At 55.0% G+C, this 18,242-nt stretch overlaps 2 protein-coding genes across 3 annotated transcripts; one reads left to right on the forward strand and one right to left on the reverse strand.

Annotated features, from left to right (window-relative positions):
• Window positions 1-914: 914 nt before the first annotated feature.
• ARL8A (ADP ribosylation factor like GTPase 8A) lies at window positions 915-9,310 on the forward strand. Of its 2 annotated transcripts, none has more exons than XM_063114074.1 (7): window positions 915-1,210; window positions 5,664-5,828; window positions 6,150-6,223; window positions 7,056-7,149; window positions 7,328-7,395; window positions 7,617-7,687; window positions 8,224-9,310. In XM_063114074.1, exons 1-7 carry the CDS (start codon window positions 1,088-1,090, stop codon window positions 8,271-8,273), a joined length of 645 nt encoding a protein of 214 aa, XP_062970144.1. In that variant the 5' UTR covers window positions 915-1,087; the 3' UTR covers window positions 8,274-9,310. The 2 variants fall into 2 exon arrangements, with proteins under 2 accessions (XP_062970144.1, XP_062970145.1); XM_063114075.1 differs by having other exon boundaries at window positions 917-1,210; window positions 5,748-5,828.
• Window positions 9,311-13,483: 4,173 nt separating this feature from the next.
• GPR37L1 (G protein-coupled receptor 37 like 1) lies at window positions 13,484-18,025 on the reverse strand. Its single transcript, XM_063115434.1, has 2 exons — window positions 17,396-18,025; window positions 13,484-14,299 (listed from the first exon to the last, which is right to left on the reverse strand). The coding sequence occupies exons 1-2, from the start codon at window positions 18,023-18,025 to the stop codon at window positions 13,484-13,486; spliced, it is 1,446 nt and encodes a 481-aa protein (XP_062971504.1).
• Between the last annotated feature and the right edge of the window lie 217 nt (window positions 18,026-18,242).

The following is an 18,242-nucleotide window of genomic DNA, read 5'->3' on the forward strand; positions in this document are numbered from 1 at the left end:
GTGGTTGATACTGATAGTTTATTCGCCTTTGCCTAAAACAATAGACTACATGAGGGGCTGGCCCGTGGCTCACTCAGGAGAGTGTGGTGTTGACAACACCAAGTCAAGGGTTAAGATTCCCTTACTGGTCATCTTAAAAAAAAAAAAAAATAGATTAAATGTGAGTACATTTGAAAACCAAGTCTAAGGAGCATCCAACATTGGGTGGGGACTGCCCAAAAGCCTAGGACTAGCCAGGTACATCGGCTGGGGTGACCAGCCTGCTGACTAGCAAGCCCTGCAGTTAGTTCTTGCAGGCAGGGTGAGAGGGAGTGGAGCATGTTGGCAGGCCCTATGCCACCATCAGTTCCCCTCCTGAAGAAAACTTTGCTCCTTACCAAAACAGGACATTTTCCTTTGCCACAGACGTTCCTCACGGGAAATCACCTACCAGGGTTTTATCTGTTTCAGTATCATACTAGCAAAAATCAACATCGGGTTTAAACATTTCACTTTGGGCCAGAGGCTTTCTAAACAAGTGGTCGGGGTAAACTGTGGTTTACAAACCAAGATGGAGTACTAAAAGACCCAAATAAGGTTGCTACTCTCCGCTGGGTACGTTTTGAGAGGGTGGGACCCAGCACCCTGGGGTGCTTGGAGGCAAGGGTTCAGGGAACAAAAGCCTCCTTTTGCCTCCCTGTCATGGAGATCTCATCTTCGTGTGCTGGGAAGTGGGCGAACCACTCTTCTTCCACCTGGAAATGCTCCTGCTTACCCGGGATCTCGCCAGTCCGCCCCCAGCGCTGCAGCCCGCGGGCTCGCCGCGCACGCCGCCCCGGCTCCGGGCGGGGAGGAGCGCGCGCTCGGGTGCGAGCAGGACGCGGCCCGGCCGCGCGGAGGGCGGCGGCGGCGGCGGAGGAGGAGGGCGCGGAAGCCACACCCATCGGCGAGCGGATTCGGGGCAGCGAGTCGTCGGCGCCGCGCTCGAGCCTCCGCCGGCACCGAGCAGCGGGACCCGGGCCGCACCGGGGAGGGGCCGCTCCGGGCCGCAGCGCGAGGGCAGCGAGGGCGGCGGGGACGGGCACCGGCGCGGCCGGCGGCAGCGACCATGATCGCTTTGTTCAACAAGCTGCTGGACTGGTTCAAGGCCCTGTTCTGGAAGGAGGAGATGGAGCTCACGCTGGTCGGGCTGCAGTACTCGGGCAAGACCACCTTCGTCAACGTGATCGCGGTACGAGGGCGCGGGGCGCGGGTCCGGGGCGCGGCCGACGGTCGGGCCTGTCTCCGCCCGCGCCGCGCCCGGGTGAGCCGGGGTCGCCGCCTGGCATGGCCGGGCACGGCCGGGCGCCGGGCGGGGGAGGAGCCGGCCCCGGGCGCTTGGGGCCTAGCACGGCCCGTTGGGGACCCGGGTGGCGCGCGACCCGCTCTCCCGCCAGGGTCGGGATGGCACGGCTGTGGGCCGGGGAGGGGGGGACGGAGAGACAGGGCCGGTGGCCCGGCGCTGGCAGCACCGACGGGGTCTGGAGGGGGGAGGGACCCGCTGCCGACTGAGACGGGCCCCCTCCGGCCTCCACGGAAGGGGGCATGACGGGGCGAAAGTGCCTGGGCCTTCCCGTCCCGCGTGCACAGGAGGCCCAGGGGACTAGGAGGCTTGAGCGGCTTGGCGAGGGGGCCTGGGCAAGCCCAGCCCCACCCCGAGGGCTTACCCTGTCCTTGCTGGAAGAGGAAGCCCCGGCCCTGTTGAGGGGGAGGGGAGGGGTCCCCTGGGAGTGGAGGAGTCGGCTGAGGCCCTTGGCTGCAGCCTAGACTCCTCCTCCCCGAACCTCTCCCGGACCTGCGGGGTCTAGCTGGGGATCCAGGAAGGATGGCATCGTAAAGGGAGTTTGGGGACTCCACCTGGCCCAGAAGTTGCAGGAGGAGGTGGTCCCGACCAGACTGGGTGGGTTGCAGGGGCACTGCCAGGCCGGAGACCTGGGAGAGAGTGGCTCTGAGGGCTTTGGGTAGGCGATTGTGATAAAGTCTTCCAGTGCCAGGAGAGTGGTGGGGAAGGAGTTAAATCTCTCTCTCAAAAGAAAGGGGAAGATGAGCTCTATGGGTGTGTGAGTGGAGTCTGCAGTAATGGCTGCGGCCTGCTTTTCAGAGCCAGGCTGGACTGGTCTTGTGGGGCCAAAGAAGGCTTGGGACCAGGGCTGTGGTTGTCCAGGGACTCGGACCCAGTCCCAAAGCTGGGGTTTCTGAGAACCGTGAGTTGGCCAGATTACTGGCCAAAAATGCTGGTGAGAGTGGTCAGGAAAGCAATGTGGCGGGCCAGCCTAGGTACTGCCAGGAAGAGGGGCCTCCCTGACAGGTCTCAGCATCCCGGTAGGCAGCATTCCAGGGAGGGGATGCCATTATGTTGGGCCTGAGGCAGGAGGCAGAGAGAGGGCTGGAGGGGCCGATACCCCGTGGTCACATGATTACTTACTGGGTTCCCGTCCTAAACATGCTCTGTAAACCACCTCTGTCCCTTCCTCCTGGCTCCTCATCTGATAGGGCAGTATCTTCAGGCCGGTTCCGGGGTTTGGGGCATGATGATTCTCTGAGCTATCATGCACCGCTGGGCTCCTGTCTGCCCAGGCTCTGCTCCTAGGGTCAGAGACCCCCTAGTTAGACTTGACATTGACTCTGGCTGTTGGGCTCCCAGACTAGGAGCACAACACCTGGCCTCTGACCTGGCTTTGCAGGCCTAGGTTTCTTGGCTTCTAGGCATTTAGGTCTGGGAAATGTCTCTGGGGTCAGGCCGAGAAACAAGCTGCTGTGGCTCAGCCTAGATGTCACCCCTGTTCCCAGAGAAGTACTCCTCATGGAGCATTATCAAAGCTATGCTCCTGGTCAGGGATTTTCAAGTACCCTGGTAGGTTTGGTTTCCCGGTCTGGAGGCCAACCTTTGACAGGAGGCCTCCAGACCAGCATCATATCCAGAGAGCAGGAGGCTATGGCAGGTCAGGAACAGAACCCCAGAGTCCCAAATTCCACTGCCAGTGTCTAGGGTTTCTGTGATGTACAGGGAAAGTTCCCCCTCCCCAGCCTGTGTGTCCCCCTCTTTGATATAAAATTTGCCATTTCAGCTGGTACATACTAAAACAGCATGTTAAATTTCCCTTTTTTAAAGAGGCTTCCCAAGAAAAACTACCCCTTGTGGGCTGTATTTGGAAATCTAGCGTTCGGGTAACTCCAGTGTTCTCAGATCCTCCAGGGCTACTGCACTGGCATTTCTGCCCACCCCATGTAAAATCACAGCAGAGTGTCTCCCAGAAAGAAATGAAGAGTCAGGACCCCCGGGCTCTGTTCCCATGCCCACCACTGACTTTCTGAATCACCTTTGCCCGTTCATTTGGCCTCTGTTTGTCTCAGCTTTTTCCCCATTGGCTTTCTTCTACTCACTCCATGAGGTCTAGCTGTAAATAGAAATTGAGTTTAGTGTGTCTAGCTGCTCAGCAGGTTCATGTGAGCTGGAAAGAAGTTATACAGAGATTTTACAATGCTCCAAAGAACCTAAAACTGATCCTAAAACTGTTCTGGAAAAGTTGTAATGCTGGAGAAATGGGACATGTTTTGCCCAAGGGAAACAAGAAGGTCATTTAAAAATATCTAGAAGACTGTCCTATGGAAAAACTCGTCTTGGGGTGCCCAGTGTCTCACAGGAGCAAGGGGTAGATGTTATAGGAAGGTGGATTTTTGAGCCATTATAAAGAACTTTCTGATAGTTGGACCTGACCAAGGAGGAAATGGGCCAGAGGGGATTCAAGTCAGTGACAAGAGTATGGACTTCATGACTTAAAGTTACTTCCAACCTTAAATGTGGAGCTTGTGAGACAGGGAGGCATTAGCAGGGAAATTGAATCGAAACCTGATTCAGTCTTAGCTGTGATTCACAGCTGAACAGGAACTACTGGTGCAGGGGAGCCCGGCTACCTGAAGGTTCTCCTAGCACACCCCTTTGCCAAGGCCACATTCTGCCAGTCTAGGCTTCTCATTTATTTGGGAGCCTGTGGATCTTCTAGTTACCCAAGAACAATGATGGTTGCCCATGCTGTGTCGAAACCATCTCCAAGCACTTTGTGAGCCTTATTTGTAATTCCTGAAAGACTAAAACACTTCTCCCCCATTTTACAGTAGGAAACCCTGAGGCCCAGAGAGGTTAAAGTGTCTGGTCCAAGCTCCCCCCGGATGAGTGATAAACAAGAACTGGGTTTCCTTCCTCAGTCTTGAGGTTCTTCATCAGCCTGGATGGCGATGGGGTGGACTTCGGCCCAGTAGGTGCTGCCACACTGACACCCCAGCGCTCTGCTGGCATTTGGTTAGTTACACCACACTTGCTTCTCCCTACTTAGCCAGAAGGGAAGCAGTCTTCATTGAGGGCAATCCCTCTTCCTCAGTGATTCTTAACTTTTGGGGGCTTTTAGACCCTTTCGATGTCTGAGAAAATTTACAGACCCTTTCCCCAGAAAAGTGTACATATAAACAAAACTTTGCACACACGGATTGTGTGCAATTTCAGGGCGCTCAAAAATCTCTGAAGCCCAACTGTGGACCCCAGTTTAGGAACCCTTGATCTACCTTGTCATTGGGCATCAGGCACGGGTGCTCAGTTTTCACATCATCTTAGGGCCTTGGTGAATGGGTAATTCCTGCAGATAAAAGGGAACCAATACACTCTGATTCAGATGGGACCTCAGGGGTCTTCATTCAGACTTGCAGGCACTGAATAAGAAGCTATCATCTCCTTGGATAATGGTCTGAGCCCCTGACCTGTTTATGTGACCCGAGGCAAATTATTTCTCCTGGTAGGAGAAAAGGGCGTGGCAAAGGAACAGGGCTGTCACCATCAGGTTCAAGGTTAAGTGAGCCCCATCTTCTTCAGCCTGCTTCTGTGAACATGGAGGTGACCTGGAGGGGAATTGGGTTTGGCTTAATTTGAAGCCGTGGCCAGTTTAGAACAATCCAGAGATCTTAGAGATAATTTAGAAGAGAGAATTAAGAATTTACAAATGGGTTATGAGAAATGAAATTATAGTCAATTCCCAAGTATTTAGCAAACATTTACCAATGCTGTTACCATAGACCTGGCTCCTCTCCCCAGGAAGCTTTCAGTCTAATGAGGAGACACATAAGTAAACTGATAATAGAGTCTAGATTATCCACCCTAACAAGGAGTACAGTATAAATAAAACAAATCCATGGATAATCTAGAAATTACTTGGCATGCATTGCATTTTTGGGGGTGGCCAATTTACTTCCCCCCCAAAAAAGTTTGACTTGAATATTTACTAACTAGTTTGAAAATATGTCTGCTTTCCTTGAGATTTCTCTTGCCTGTTGGACCATGACCCATTCAGGGTTCTTTTCCTGGGAGATAATTTATTCTTCCTTTCCATGGGGGACTAAAGGATGTAAAGGGGCTTCAATCACAATAGAGAGATGTAGGTTAGACCTTAGGAAGAATTTTCTCCCAGTCTAGGTTGAAAGACTTTGAGACTGCCTGATGAAGACAGGACATCTCCAGGTGTGGGGTGGAACCTAGGTTGTTTACTCCCTGTCCTGTCTGAAAGCAAGGGACATTCAAGAAATGGCCCTTGTGATGTCCCCTACCCCCTGTGGGAAGTCTGAGGAACTCTGTCCTGACATCTCCGTTATTTTCACAGCCTCTTAGCCTGTGGCTGTCAGGGAGGGCGCGTCTGGGTCCCGTCGATTTTTGCACCTTTTCCAATTCTGACTCTTCCTTCCAGTCCGGACAGTTCAATGAGGACATGATCCCCACCGTGGGTTTCAACATGCGCAAAATCACCAAAGGGAATGTGACCATCAAGGTGAGGGGCGGGAGCCTGAAACTATAGGCACAAGCCAGGGGGCTGCAGTGCACCGAGTGTGTGTTAGGAAGGGCAACTGAGGCCCCTGGGAGGAGCCAGCCAAAGGACAGCAGAGGCTGGACTCCAATTGCTGGGGAGCTGGGACAAGAGAGCAGAAGACTTCTGAGGTAGTCAGAGGGATGCAGGGAAAGTTGAGGAGGACTTGGAGAGAAAATGGGGGAGGTAAAGGGGACTAGGGCAGAATTAGAGGGGTACTTGGGACTAACATGGGTTTTGGTTGCCTGCCTGCTACTGAGGCCATCTCACCCTCTTCTTGCTCAGCTCTGGGACATTGGGGGACAGCCCCGTTTCCGCAGCATGTGGGAGCGCTACTGCCGAGGAGTGAGTGCCATCGTGTGAGTACTCTTGAGCCTTACCTGGCATCTCCCAGCCCTACTGCCTGCAAGGACCTCAGAGGCACAGAACTGGATTAGACGGAATCTCCTTTCATGACACACTGTCCGTGCACAAGCTGCCTTTATTTTGCTTGCCACTTGTTTCTTGTCGGATAAATGCTCCGGGTACATGCCACCCAGTCTAAGAACCAGAGCATCAGTAAATCAGATGTACCTGTGCATTCCTCCTTGCTCTCGCCCTGCCCTCCCAACCCAAAGTCACCGCTGGTGTGAATTGTGCGTGGTTGAAATGATTCATCCCCTTGCTTTTTAAAAATAATTTTATTCTACATATATATGTCTAAACAATAGATTGTTTCGTTTTCCTGATGGAATAAATAGTAGATTGTCTTTTAACCTGATTTTAAAAAGTATCTTCCTTACCGGCCAGCCATCAAAAAAAAGAAAAAGTATCTTACTGAAAGAAAATCTGCTGGTGTTCACTAACCTTATCTAGTCTTTCCGTGAAAACAAGTGGGTCACTTTGGGAGGGACTCACGGCTAATCCTAAAGGGCCCAAGCTTTGCCACTTGAGTAACAACTTCCCCAGAGTAGGGCTTTGGAGGACAGAGTAATGGCTGGCCCCAGGAGTCCCTGCAGCTTTTCACTCCTATGGATTCAGGAAACATTCATGAGCACCTGCCTTGAGCCAGGCCCAGCTAGCCCATAGATCCTGAGGTGACCAAGCTGGAACAAGACATTTTCTCCTCCAGGCAGCCGCTCCTTCTCTTCCTCCCTACCTCTCCTCCTGTGGTGTCACCTTGCTTGTCCTTACCCTGCCTTTTTCCCCCAGATACATGGTGGATGCTGCTGACCAGGAGAAAATTGAGGCCTCCAAGAATGAGCTCCACAACCTACTTGACAAACCTCAGCTGCAGGGCATCCCGGTCAGTGAACTGGATGGGACGGGAGGGGAAGGGATCTCAGCGGGGAAGTCAGTGGGGGCAGGCCTGGAGGCATTGTAAGGAGGACAGAGGGAATGGGGGACTTGGGAAGCCAGCTCAGTACCCAGACAGCCTGTGCACAACTGTCCTAGACCTAATCCTTGTCCTCCCTTCTTTGTAGGTCTTAGTCCTGGGTAACAAGCGAGACCTCCCGGGAGCCCTGGATGAGAAGGAGCTGATTGAGAAAATGTGAGTTTGGTGGCCCTTTATACTTCCTACTCCCCAAAGTCCCCTGCCACCAGTCCTGGAGGCTGGGCTTGTTGCTGTTCTCAGTGTTTGCCACAGGGTGGCAGTAGAGTCCACCTTTCCAGGAACCTCACCGTCCCCATTGTATCCCCTTGAGCAAGAAAAAGACCCAGGCCCCCTGGACAGTCCTAGCCTCAGCAGACTCTACTCTGGTTTTCCCCCAGGAATCTGTCTGCCATCCAAGACCGAGAGATCTGCTGCTACTCCATCTCCTGCAAAGAAAAGGACAACATTGGTGCGTGGGTTTGGGGGAGTTGCTGGCATTCCAGGAAGGAGCCGTAGGGAAGGCAGAGGAGGGGAGAGACATTTCTGGGTGTTATAGCATAGTGGATCTCAAAGGTTCTCACTTCACAGCTTTCCTTTAAGCCCCAAGCTCTATGGTTCTTGGGTAGAACAGGCAGCCAGGGAGCCCAGATTCTGAGCACTATCCCGGCTCTACCTCAGCTGGTTGTGTGATTTTGGGCAAATCAGTCCCTCTCGGACTCACATCCTCCCCTCTAAAATCACAGGGTTGGACCAGGTGATTCTCAGGCCCCTTCTGGCTCTGACATGCTGTGGCTCCGTCTCTCTCACGGTACCCAGATTCCCCTACCAGCCGCTTGGGGTTGTTTGGAGCTTTACAGCTGTGGACTTTTGCCATCCTTAGGCTTGACCTCTGGCTGCACTTTGGGAAACCTGAGGCTTACAGCCACTCCCCCAGCTGTCTTCTCTGCCACCCAGCATGCCCAGCACTTGAAGGCCTTAAAACCTTCTCTCTTGTCTCCCACTTAGATATCACCCTACAGTGGCTTATTCAACACTCAAAGTCACGGAGAAGCTGAGACTGTGGCCCTCCTCCCTTGGACCAGGGACCGTCCTCATCTAAACCTGAAGCCGAGCTCCCCACCCGCCCCTGTCGCCCCCCCCCAGCCCACCCCTCCTCACTTGGTGTGGGGAGGGGCCTCTGGGGATCCCAGAGTCCTATTCTGCTGAGGTTTGAACTCCTGTTTTTATTGTAAAATAAATTGCCCCCCATTCTGGTCCCCTAACCTGTCACCCTCCCCTCTCTCTTTGTCCCTTCACCCAGCCCTGCTTCCCTCCCCTCTCAACAGCCCCAGCCCCGCAGCGCTGCCCTCCCCTGTCCCAGTCCTATGCTTCCCTTTCCAACACTCTGTTATTGTCCTGTGTGTACAGTATATATATGTATATATATTTTAATTTTTTAATTTAAGCAAAGACTAAAATCAACCATTTGATGCTGCAGGGGCCATTCAGGATCTGGGAGGGGGGTGGTCTGGGAGAAGGAAAGAGATGCAAGGTTGGCTTGGGGCAAATTCAGATCAGGAAGGTGGAGGCCATCACTTGGGGCAGGTCCTGGTGGCCGCCCCCATGTCCTGTGTGTGTGTTTCCACCTCCCAATCTGGCTCATCCCTGCAGTGCTTCAATGCCACAGGCTGGTGGAAGCCCCTGGAGGCGCCTCCTCTCTGCCCCCAGCCTTGGTAGGACCACCAGGCACAATGGGGTACCAGAGACCACCAGGCCGAGGGGCAGGAATCCAGCGTCCATGCCACCCCAGCAGTCCCCTCCTGCCTGTTCCTGACTCTAGTTCCTGCCCCTCCCCAGGGCCCTGATCCCCATGGCCCACCTCACTTTCTGTTCTCATTTTGCCGAGTTGCACAAGGAGAGAACTCAGCATGGGGGGTTGGTTCTTTGGGTTTTGGGTTTTTTTGTTTATTTGTTTAATTTAATGATTTGTAAAGTGATGTTCCTCTTCCTTTTTTTACACTTTTCAGCTCCTATTTAACCTCTGTTTGGAAAATGATTCTTGTAACTACATTTTTTTGCCTCCTAATAACAATGACAACAACAGCAAAAATAAATGACCAATTTTGTGTTGGGGGGGTGTGTGGTGCCGGTTATTTTCCTGCGGGGACAGCAGCACGCCCCCAGAGAGGGAGGCACGTGCTCAGGCCGAGAGCACAATGGCACTTTACAGAACAGTCCCCCACATGTGTGTCTGGGCGCTTGCATTACCCCCTTCTCATTCTCTCTTCAGACTTCCACGTGGTCCCAGCCTTGAGCTGGCAGCTGCCAAGTGGAGCTAAGGGGATCTGCTGAAGAAACCACCCAGGGCCTCGGTCATAGTGGCAGGGGACAGGGGCTGGATGCTGGTTTGTGCTCAGATTGAGCTATTTCTTTATAGCCAATTCAGTCCTTAGCTCCTCTCTCGACCAGACCCAGGACCTCACCTGCACAGCATTGGGCCAGAACCAGAACGCTGTCCCCTCCACCTCCCTGTCAGTTCCTTCCCTGGATCCAGTTCATTGTCCTCCAGGGGTGGCACTGGGCCTGTGGGGCCTGGTGGCTTCACTTCGTTTGCTGCCTCTTGGTGTTGATACTGATGGCTTCCTGGGGGGGGGGGCCTCCCTTCACTCCTCTGCCTGATTCAAGTGCTCCCCCGACCCTGCCCATCAGAGCTCATCCCCCCTCTGCATTGCCCACAGCTGCTGCCTAGAGCCTTGCGGGCCCTGCTTGCTCAAATCCGAGGCCATCTTGACCCAGTTTTGCAGTAAGCCCCACCTCCACCCCACAATCCACCCGCCTCCCCCAGCTTCCCCTTCACCCTGAAAAATGGAGCAGGCCCCTGCAGAGCACCTCTTTGCTCCTCACCCTTCATTGGTGCCCAGGGCTTCCTCCTGAAGGCACTTTCATCCGCGCTGTCACAGAAAAATGCCCTGCCTGGAGAGGCAGCTCCTCACTGCCAAAAGAGATAGGAAAGATTGCGGGTAGAATCTGGCAACTGCTGCTCCATGACTAGGGTGCTTTCCAGGCTCTGTCTCCCGCCCTCTCCTGGTTGCAAGGGAGTCTGTATTAGCCGCTGGCCTGGGAGCTGGGGAAGCACCAACAGTGACATTCATCTGGGGATGTTTCAGGGCTGAGCTGCCTTTCCCAGGTCCTATTATCCTCCAGAGAGGGGCAAGGTTTGAGATAAGATGAGCTGGTTACCAGTAAACAAACACCATCCTTCCACAGTGCCTGCCTCTGGGTCCCACCAGGCCTACCTAGAACATCCGTATGGGGCCCCAGGAATGGTTACCAGAAGCCCAGGGATGGTGGGGACAGGGGGTTCTGAGAGCCCTGGGCTCCCTTCTCCTCTGTCCATCCCACCCACACCCCTTGGCCTCCACCCACCCTGTACCCAAGCCTCCCTGCCCCCTCCTGGGGATCTTAATGAGATCCGTGCTACTGCATGCAGCAGGCCCCTAATATGACTTAAAGAACCTGTTAAAATTGAACAGGGAATATAGGCCCTGAGTATATGTAAATTGTCGTGTTTGGAGCCCTTTGATACCCAAACCTGGATGAGTTTACGAATACCTGGCCAAGCCTGCTCCATAGTACCAGAGAATTGAATTCAGAAGGCGGTGGGCACCATCCAGATGCTTTATACATCTTGTCTCATTTAATTACTGCCCTCTGGGAAGGAGAGATCATTCCCGCTTTACAGATGAGGAAGCTCATACTGAGAGGTTAAGTGACTGCGTTCAGGTCCCAGCGTAAATGCTGGTGCTGGGATTAGAGTGAGACAGTCGCCCCACGCAGACAGCAAGGGAGGCTGGGTGGGTCATCCCCCACCCCAGCATCAGGGTCTTAGGCTGGTCTCCGGCAGGCTGGTGGGCAGGATGTGGGGAGGAGTGTCGGCACCCCCTCTAGAGCATCCCAGCTCAAATCCACCGCCCACCACCATGCCAACCTTCCCTCCCCTTACCCCAAGCCTGGGACCCCTGAGCAACAAACCCTACATTGTTCCCCCAGCTGGCCCAGCCTGGAGGGACAGTGGCTCTTTCCCAAGGCCGGCTGGCCTGCTAATTCTGCAAGCCATTCACGTTGGCAGGCCTGGGAGGTGGCGGCAGTGGCAGGGCCTTGAAGCCACCATCTCTCCCGCCTCGGCTCTGAGCCCGCCAACAAGGAGGGAGAGGCGGAGGGTGCCCTTTGTGGAAAGAGATCCCCCAAACAGGATGCTGAGGTGGCCCCCTCCCTGCCCTGAGCCCTCCATCCTCAGCCTTCCCCCTGTCCTGGGCTTCACCTCAGCTCACCCGGCCTCCCTTCCTACATCCCTTCGGAAGCTGTTGTGCATCTGGGGCTGGGGGTCGGAGGTGGGGGAGAGACAGGGAACACATGGGAGAAATAGCGCTGGTCGCTGCAGCATGGCAAGTACACCTTTGGCCCCTCTCCAACCTGTTCCCTTAAGTCTCTACAGAGCTGGGGGCTTCAGTCCCCGTAGCAACAGGTCTACTGAGACATGGGTGGGCGTCACCCCCAGCACAAAGGGTGTGCGCATGGTAGCGCCATCACCTAGCAACGGCCTCCCTCTTTCTTGGCGGCATCACCAGGCCCCGGGGGTGGGTGCCAACGAGAGAGAACAAGGCTGTTAAGATCCCCAGGAGGGGAGGGAGGCTTGGTCCAGGGCGACGGAGGCCAAGGGCTGTGGGTGGATGGACAGAGGAGAAGGGAGCCCAGGGCTCTCAGAAGCCCCTCCCCCCACCATCCCTGGGCCCCTGGGGACCCCTCCTGGAGCCCCACGTGGATGTTGTAGGTAGGCCTGGTGGGACCCAGAGCTAAGCTTCAGTTGGGGAGGGTGGTTCTGAAGAAAGCTGAGCTTGTCTGGGCAGGGGGCAGCTGGAGTCCTGGGCTGAGGCATCACTTCTGGTGGATGTCGTGCCAGCTTCTCAGAGACCAACAGAATTCAGGGTGCCCTGGACCAGCAGTAGGAGCAGAAGGGTCTGTTGGGGACGTAGGAGGGAGCTCGGGTGGGAAGGGGGTGTGGTGGGGGTGAGTGGGGGCAGGCAGGGGACAGGCAGCTGGGCTGTCTACAGGCAAAACAGTCTGTTCTAAGAAGCTAAACAAGAGCAGCTCTCAGAGTGAGAGGACAGGAAGCCACGGGACTCAGGGAGGGAAGGCCACTGGCCCCTCGAATGGGGGCTTTGTAGAGAGAGGGCGGAGCGGAGCTGGGGGCTCCAGAGGAGATAAGTTTGCAGTCTTTTGACTTCACGAGGACCACTGGGTTTGGGCCAGGATGACTTAGTCCTCCCAGCTCCCCAAACCCGCCGTCCTCTCTGTCCCTCAAATGCCATAATGCCCTTTGGAGCCCCCAGGGCACAGCTCTGTGCGGGACATCAGCCACAGGCCAGGACCAAGGTGGACAGGAGGAATCCCCCAGGGCACTGACCAGCCCCAGGAAGGCCCAGGTGCATCCAGGCACTGCCAGGATACAGCACAAGGAAGCATAGGGCTGGCCAGTCCACTCAGCTGGTTACAGCGCAGTGCTGGGAACACCAAGGTCCAGGGTTCAAGCCTTGTACTAGCCAGTCAAAAAAAGTGCAGCAGGCACGGGGGTAGTTCTACCCCATTTATTGTTTTTCAAGAAGGGCCTTCTATAGAAAAGCACCTAGCAAGGGGGAGTTGGGACAGGGAAACCCTGGGTACCTCAGAGAAAGGAGGAGGAAGGAGAGAAATCCTCCGGAAGAAGAGAAGGCGGCAGTAGCAGGAGGCATCCAGGGCATCTGGGACAGATCCGGTCCAGAGGGTATTGAGCCAACTTGGGCTGATCCCCACAGAGCCCCCATTCCAGGACAGGGCCCCAAGATGGGGGGTTGGGAGATGATGCTTGGAGAGGACACATCTAAGGTATAGTCAGGTTCCATGATAGAGAGAGGGAAGTCGGGCTGGAACCAAGAGAGGGCAGGCAAAGTCCTGGCTCCCAGCTGATGGGACTGAGCATTTCTGGGCAATTCTAAGGACCTAGAAGCATCACCACCCACCAGTGAAAAGGACAGGGCTGGAGGGCCCCACAAGTAACAGGAAAGGCCCTGTTGGGGAGAGGCCTTTGACATCCCCAAAGCTCAACAAAAGGAACCAAGTCCCTCTCTAGACACAGGACGAGCAGCAAAGCAAGACCTATGGGGAAAGAAACAGCAGACACTGGCTGAGGGTGGTGGCCCTGCCTGCCCCACCCCTGCTCCCGTGCCCTGCTTCCCACTCGGGCCTGGCTTCAGCAAGGTGTGCCCAGGGGCAGGAGCGGGGGTGACTCCCTGGGCTTGTGGAAGTAGATGGACGAGGACACCTCGGTCTTGAGCTTGTTGTCTGAGCCATTGGTGGCTGAGGCATCCGAGGCCCCGCCGCAGTCCTCACAGCAGCAGCAGCAGCAGCAGTCCAGGAAGGCCCGGCCCAGCGGCCTGCAGATGCACAGGAGGAGCACGGGGGTGATGGCACCCTTGAAGAAGGCGGAGAACTGGTTGATGAGGCCCAGGAGGTCCAGGGTCTGGCGGGTCAGCTCGGTGGAGAGGTAGGCCACCACAATGTTGCAGACGTTCTCGGGGAGGGTGCAGAGGGCATAGACGGCGGTCAGGCCCACCACCGTGCTGTTGAGCTGGCTCTCGCACTGCTCGTGCTTGCCTGCCCGGCACTCCGGCTTCCTCCCCAGAGGGCCCCGCACCCGCCATGTCACCAGCTGGCAGGTGACAGTGAAGAGGATGGGCAGGCAAAAGTAGCAACCAAAGTACCACCACATGCGGGCGTTCTGGTAGGTCATCACCAGTGAGTAGAGGGACTCGGGAAGGCTGGCCGAGGGTTTCATGACGCATGAGTCCACAGTGCCTGTGGCGGGGATGGGCTCCTGTGCCAGCTGCCACAGCAGGAGCTCGGGCATGGCCAGCGTCATGGAGCCCACCCAGATGACAGCCAGCTTGGCCAGTATCGATTGGCACCGCTCAATGGGCCTCACCTTGGGTAGGGTGCTGGTGGCCACGTGGAAGCGGTCGATGCCCAGGGCACACAGGCTGAAGGTTGTGACTCCCAGAGAGGAGACCTGTGGGCAGGGATGTGGAGGAGGAAGGGGGCACTTGGTCAAAACCCTGGTTTCCACCATAGTCAGATGCCAAATTGAGTGATAAGCACAAAAATACCAGTAATGGTAACAACTACCATTTGGCGAGCATTTTCTACACAACAGGCACTTTACATATGTCGTCAAATCCTCAATCAACCATCCTACAGAAGAAGAAACTGAGGCTCAGGCAGGACAAGTGACTTGCCCAGGATCTTGCCATAGTGAATGGCAGCGTTGGGACCCACACGCGCCCCTTCCTTCGCCTTGTCTCTTTGCTGTTTGCACTAGGGGATGAATGGCCTGGATCCCACAGCCCCTGATGCTCTCTAGAGACTTTGGAAAATCATCTCTAAGGAAGAACGAAGACAAAGACGTGGAAGTTCTGGGTATTTGCAGGTCCTTTATCTTCCCACACCCCATTGTGTGCCTCAGTGGGGTGAACGGCCTTGGGGAACATGGTTCACACACTCACACACGCTCTCTCTCACCCTCCTGGCCCTGTCCTGAGAAGCCCGGGGCCCGGCTGTTTGGGGAAGCAGCCCCCCTCCGAGCCAGCCTGTGCCCACCATCCCCACACGCTGTTCACTGAGCACACAGGAAACCACCCTGCGAGCCAAGAGGAAGAAGCCAGAGCAGCAGGGAAGCAAGTGCCAGCGAGCATAAAGGGAGAAGAGCAGCCCCGGGCATCAAGCGATGAGCAGCAACACGCGGGGATTGTGCTCAGATCCCCCTCCTGCCCAGATTCTTCCATCTCCTGACAGGGGGAACACAATCCCTGGCTTATTAGCACTGCCACTTGTGTCCTTTGTGAGAACCCAGCCCCCCCCCCCCCTTGGCAGTGGAGCCCAGGCCTGCAGAGGAGCAGTTTTTGTTTTGGACAAAAATACCATTCTCTCTCCTTTCCCTACATCTCAAAAGATATTTCAAGTTTTCTTCCAGGCTGCCTTCCCCTGCTCCATTCTAGGGGCCATCCTGAGATCTTCCCTATAAAAGGGCTCTGGGGTGGCATATTTCTTTCTCCCACCCCCACCCCATCACCCAGCCTAGAGAGAGGACTCTCTGTCAGCTTGTAGATCATCTCTACCCTCCGGAAGGTATGGAGGGGGTGGCCTGGGAGGACCAAGGCCAGAGCCCGTGTATTAGGTGTAGGGATGTGGCACCCACAGTCAGGCAGGGCCAGGCATTCACTGTCCTATCAACCACATGCAAACAAGAGTTCATATGGGTCTGCCCTCTGTGCCTTAGACCATTCCCAAATAAAACCCACCTTCTATAATTCCAAGCACTTCACAGACATTACTCATTTAACCCTCCAAGAATTCATTCAGATAGCTGCTATTATTATTATTATTATTATTATTATTATTATTATTATCATTATCCTTATCATCATCATCATCATCTCTAATTTACAGATGAGGAAATTGAGGTTTAGGCAGGTAAAGGAACTTACCAAGGTCACTCAGCTAGTGATGGGCAAAGCCCAGCTTCTTATCTAGTCTGCCCAGTTCCAACGTTCTGTGTCTAACCACTCGGCTCACCTGGGCTGTGAGCATGAGGTGATATCTAAGATGCTGAGGCTGTCCCCAGTTTTAGGGTCTTCTTTTGAGTTGGAGCACCTTTGGGCCAACATTAGATGGTCTCTCTGGGTTGAGAAGGACAGGAAAGGACCATCTCAACTGCTGAGCCTCAGAGAGTCTGTCCAGCTCTGAAATCATTACTAATACACAGTGAAATGGGGACAGAGCTGGGAATAGGACCTGTGTCCAAATGCCTGATCCAAATGTCCCTCTCTCTTGGGCCGGCCTGTGGCTCACTCGGGAGAGTGTGGTGCTGATAACACCAAGGCCCCAGGTTTGGGTCCCATTTAGGGATGGCTGGTTAGCTCAATTGGGAGAGCGTGGTGCTGACAACACCAAGTCAAGGGTTAAGATCCTCTTACCGGTCATCTTTAAAAAAAAAAAAAAAAAAAAAACAAATGTCCCTCTCTAGCCAGGCAGGTCACACATGTCAGGCAGCATCATCCATTCTCAGGAGGAACAGCAGCCTCCACAGGGAGGCCACTGTCACTACAGTCCTCATTATTAACCCCCATGTAGCCCAAAGTGAAAAGGCTGCTTGCTTATTTTGTGTTCTTATATAGAGACACTGGCTTTGCTGTGTCTCATGAAGATGCACATACATTGGTATATTTTTGCAGTGATTTGATTAAGCTGTCTCCATGTGATCTATGCATCCTTCAACACCCATAAGCTTATCTTAATGTGGAAGTTCCCAGAAGTGACAACATAATGATATACTTTAGAATTGTAGAAAGGCCACCTGGAAGGACCATCTGGTCTTCCCTCTCCCAAATTGGGAGGTAAGAAAATTGGAGAGGAGATGAGACCTGCCCAATGACACCCAGTATGTCAGTGGCGGAAACTAGAACCCCCCTCTAACTCCAGTGCCCAGACCTAGGTCTTGCCTTTCAGAGAGGACGTAGGAGGTTGCTGATGGAGATGACAGCAGCAATAGCAATAATCACAGTAAGGCGGGGGGGAAAGGGTCTTCCTTCTGGTGTTCGTATTCATGGGGAATTATAGTGACTTGATCCGGGGGGTCTGTAGGAAAGTGGGATCTCCCTTCAGACCCTGCTTAGGGAGGCAGGATATTGAGGAGTAAAGAAGGGGATCAGTGGGCTCAGGGCAGCTGCTGTGGGCACAAAGGGAGAAAAAGGAGAAAGACAAAGGTCAGAGTGATTTCTTGGGTGGAATGATGGAGGAAGGTTGAGGCAGAAGAGGGAGCGGCTCAGGGTCTAGAGAAAGGAGGAGACCTGCCTTGAGGTTGCTCCTGAAGCAGGAGACAAAGCTGGGGCTGGAGCCCAGGTGCCCTGCACACCTGCCTGCTCGCCCCACCTGCCTAACTCTCCTGAGAGCTACCTTCCCCAGGGTAGAGGAGAAGAAGCAAGTCAGAGCTCCAGGGCTCTGGGGTTCTGCAAACCCACAAATCCCACATCCAAGGGCCTAATGGAGACTTTGAACCCCTTCCCTGGATTGCAGCCCCACGGTGAGATCTAGCAGGATGCACACTTACCTCCATGAAGGGCACGGCCCGGCAAGAAATGTCACCCAGAAGCCTCTGCTTGGTGATCTCATTGAAGATGACAATAGGGAGGCAGAAAAAGAGGACCAGGAAGTCCCAGAGGGCCAGGCTCGCAAGGATGGAGTTCCAGGCGCTCTTCAGGTAGTAGCTGTGCCACACGATGCACATGACTGACAGGTTACCCACGATGCCCACAGCAAACACCACCAGGGCCAGGAGCATGATGGCATAGGCACTGTAGGAGCTCTCAGTCACTGGATACAGGGGGTTCTGTATCCGCAGCCTCTGACCCGGTGTCCCCGTCAGGTTGCTCTTTGGCTCCAGCCTGCTGCCTGAGGTGTCCCTATCCTTGTCTGGGTTGGGGCTGCTGGCCACCAAGGGCTTGGTGGGCTGCAGGCCAGCAGGGTGGATAGGCCGGGGGTACTCAGCCCACTCCTCAGGCACGTACTGCTGCATGCCCTTGGCCTCCTCATCCTCAGTGCCTCTCTTGGATCGGCCCTGCGGCTCTGGGGCCTCGGCTCTGTGCCTGCCTGAAGACAACAGGGCACCCCCAGAGACCCTGCTCAGCCCCGCAGCCAACAATGCAGCAAGAGAGACTGCTAGGGGCCACAGCCACCGCATGGCCAGACAAGCAGGAGGCAGCTGCCCCGGGGAGAGCAGGTGAGGGCAGGGGACCCAAGTGCTGGGCTGAACCAAGAGAGGCAGCTGGCCGGTTGGGTCCGCCTCCAGTCAGGCGGCTGGCGTCGCGAACCCGCCCTCCCACCCTGCAGGCCATGGGCTGGGCAGGGCCCTCTGCTGGACACAGAGCAATCTTTGCTGCCCTCACACTCCTTCTCAG

The sequence above is a fragment of the Cynocephalus volans genome, chromosome 11, assembly GCF_027409185.1.
Source record: "Cynocephalus volans isolate mCynVol1 chromosome 11, mCynVol1.pri, whole genome shotgun sequence".
In the NCBI taxonomy this organism is placed as follows: Eukaryota; Metazoa; Chordata; class Mammalia; order Dermoptera; family Cynocephalidae; genus Cynocephalus; species Cynocephalus volans.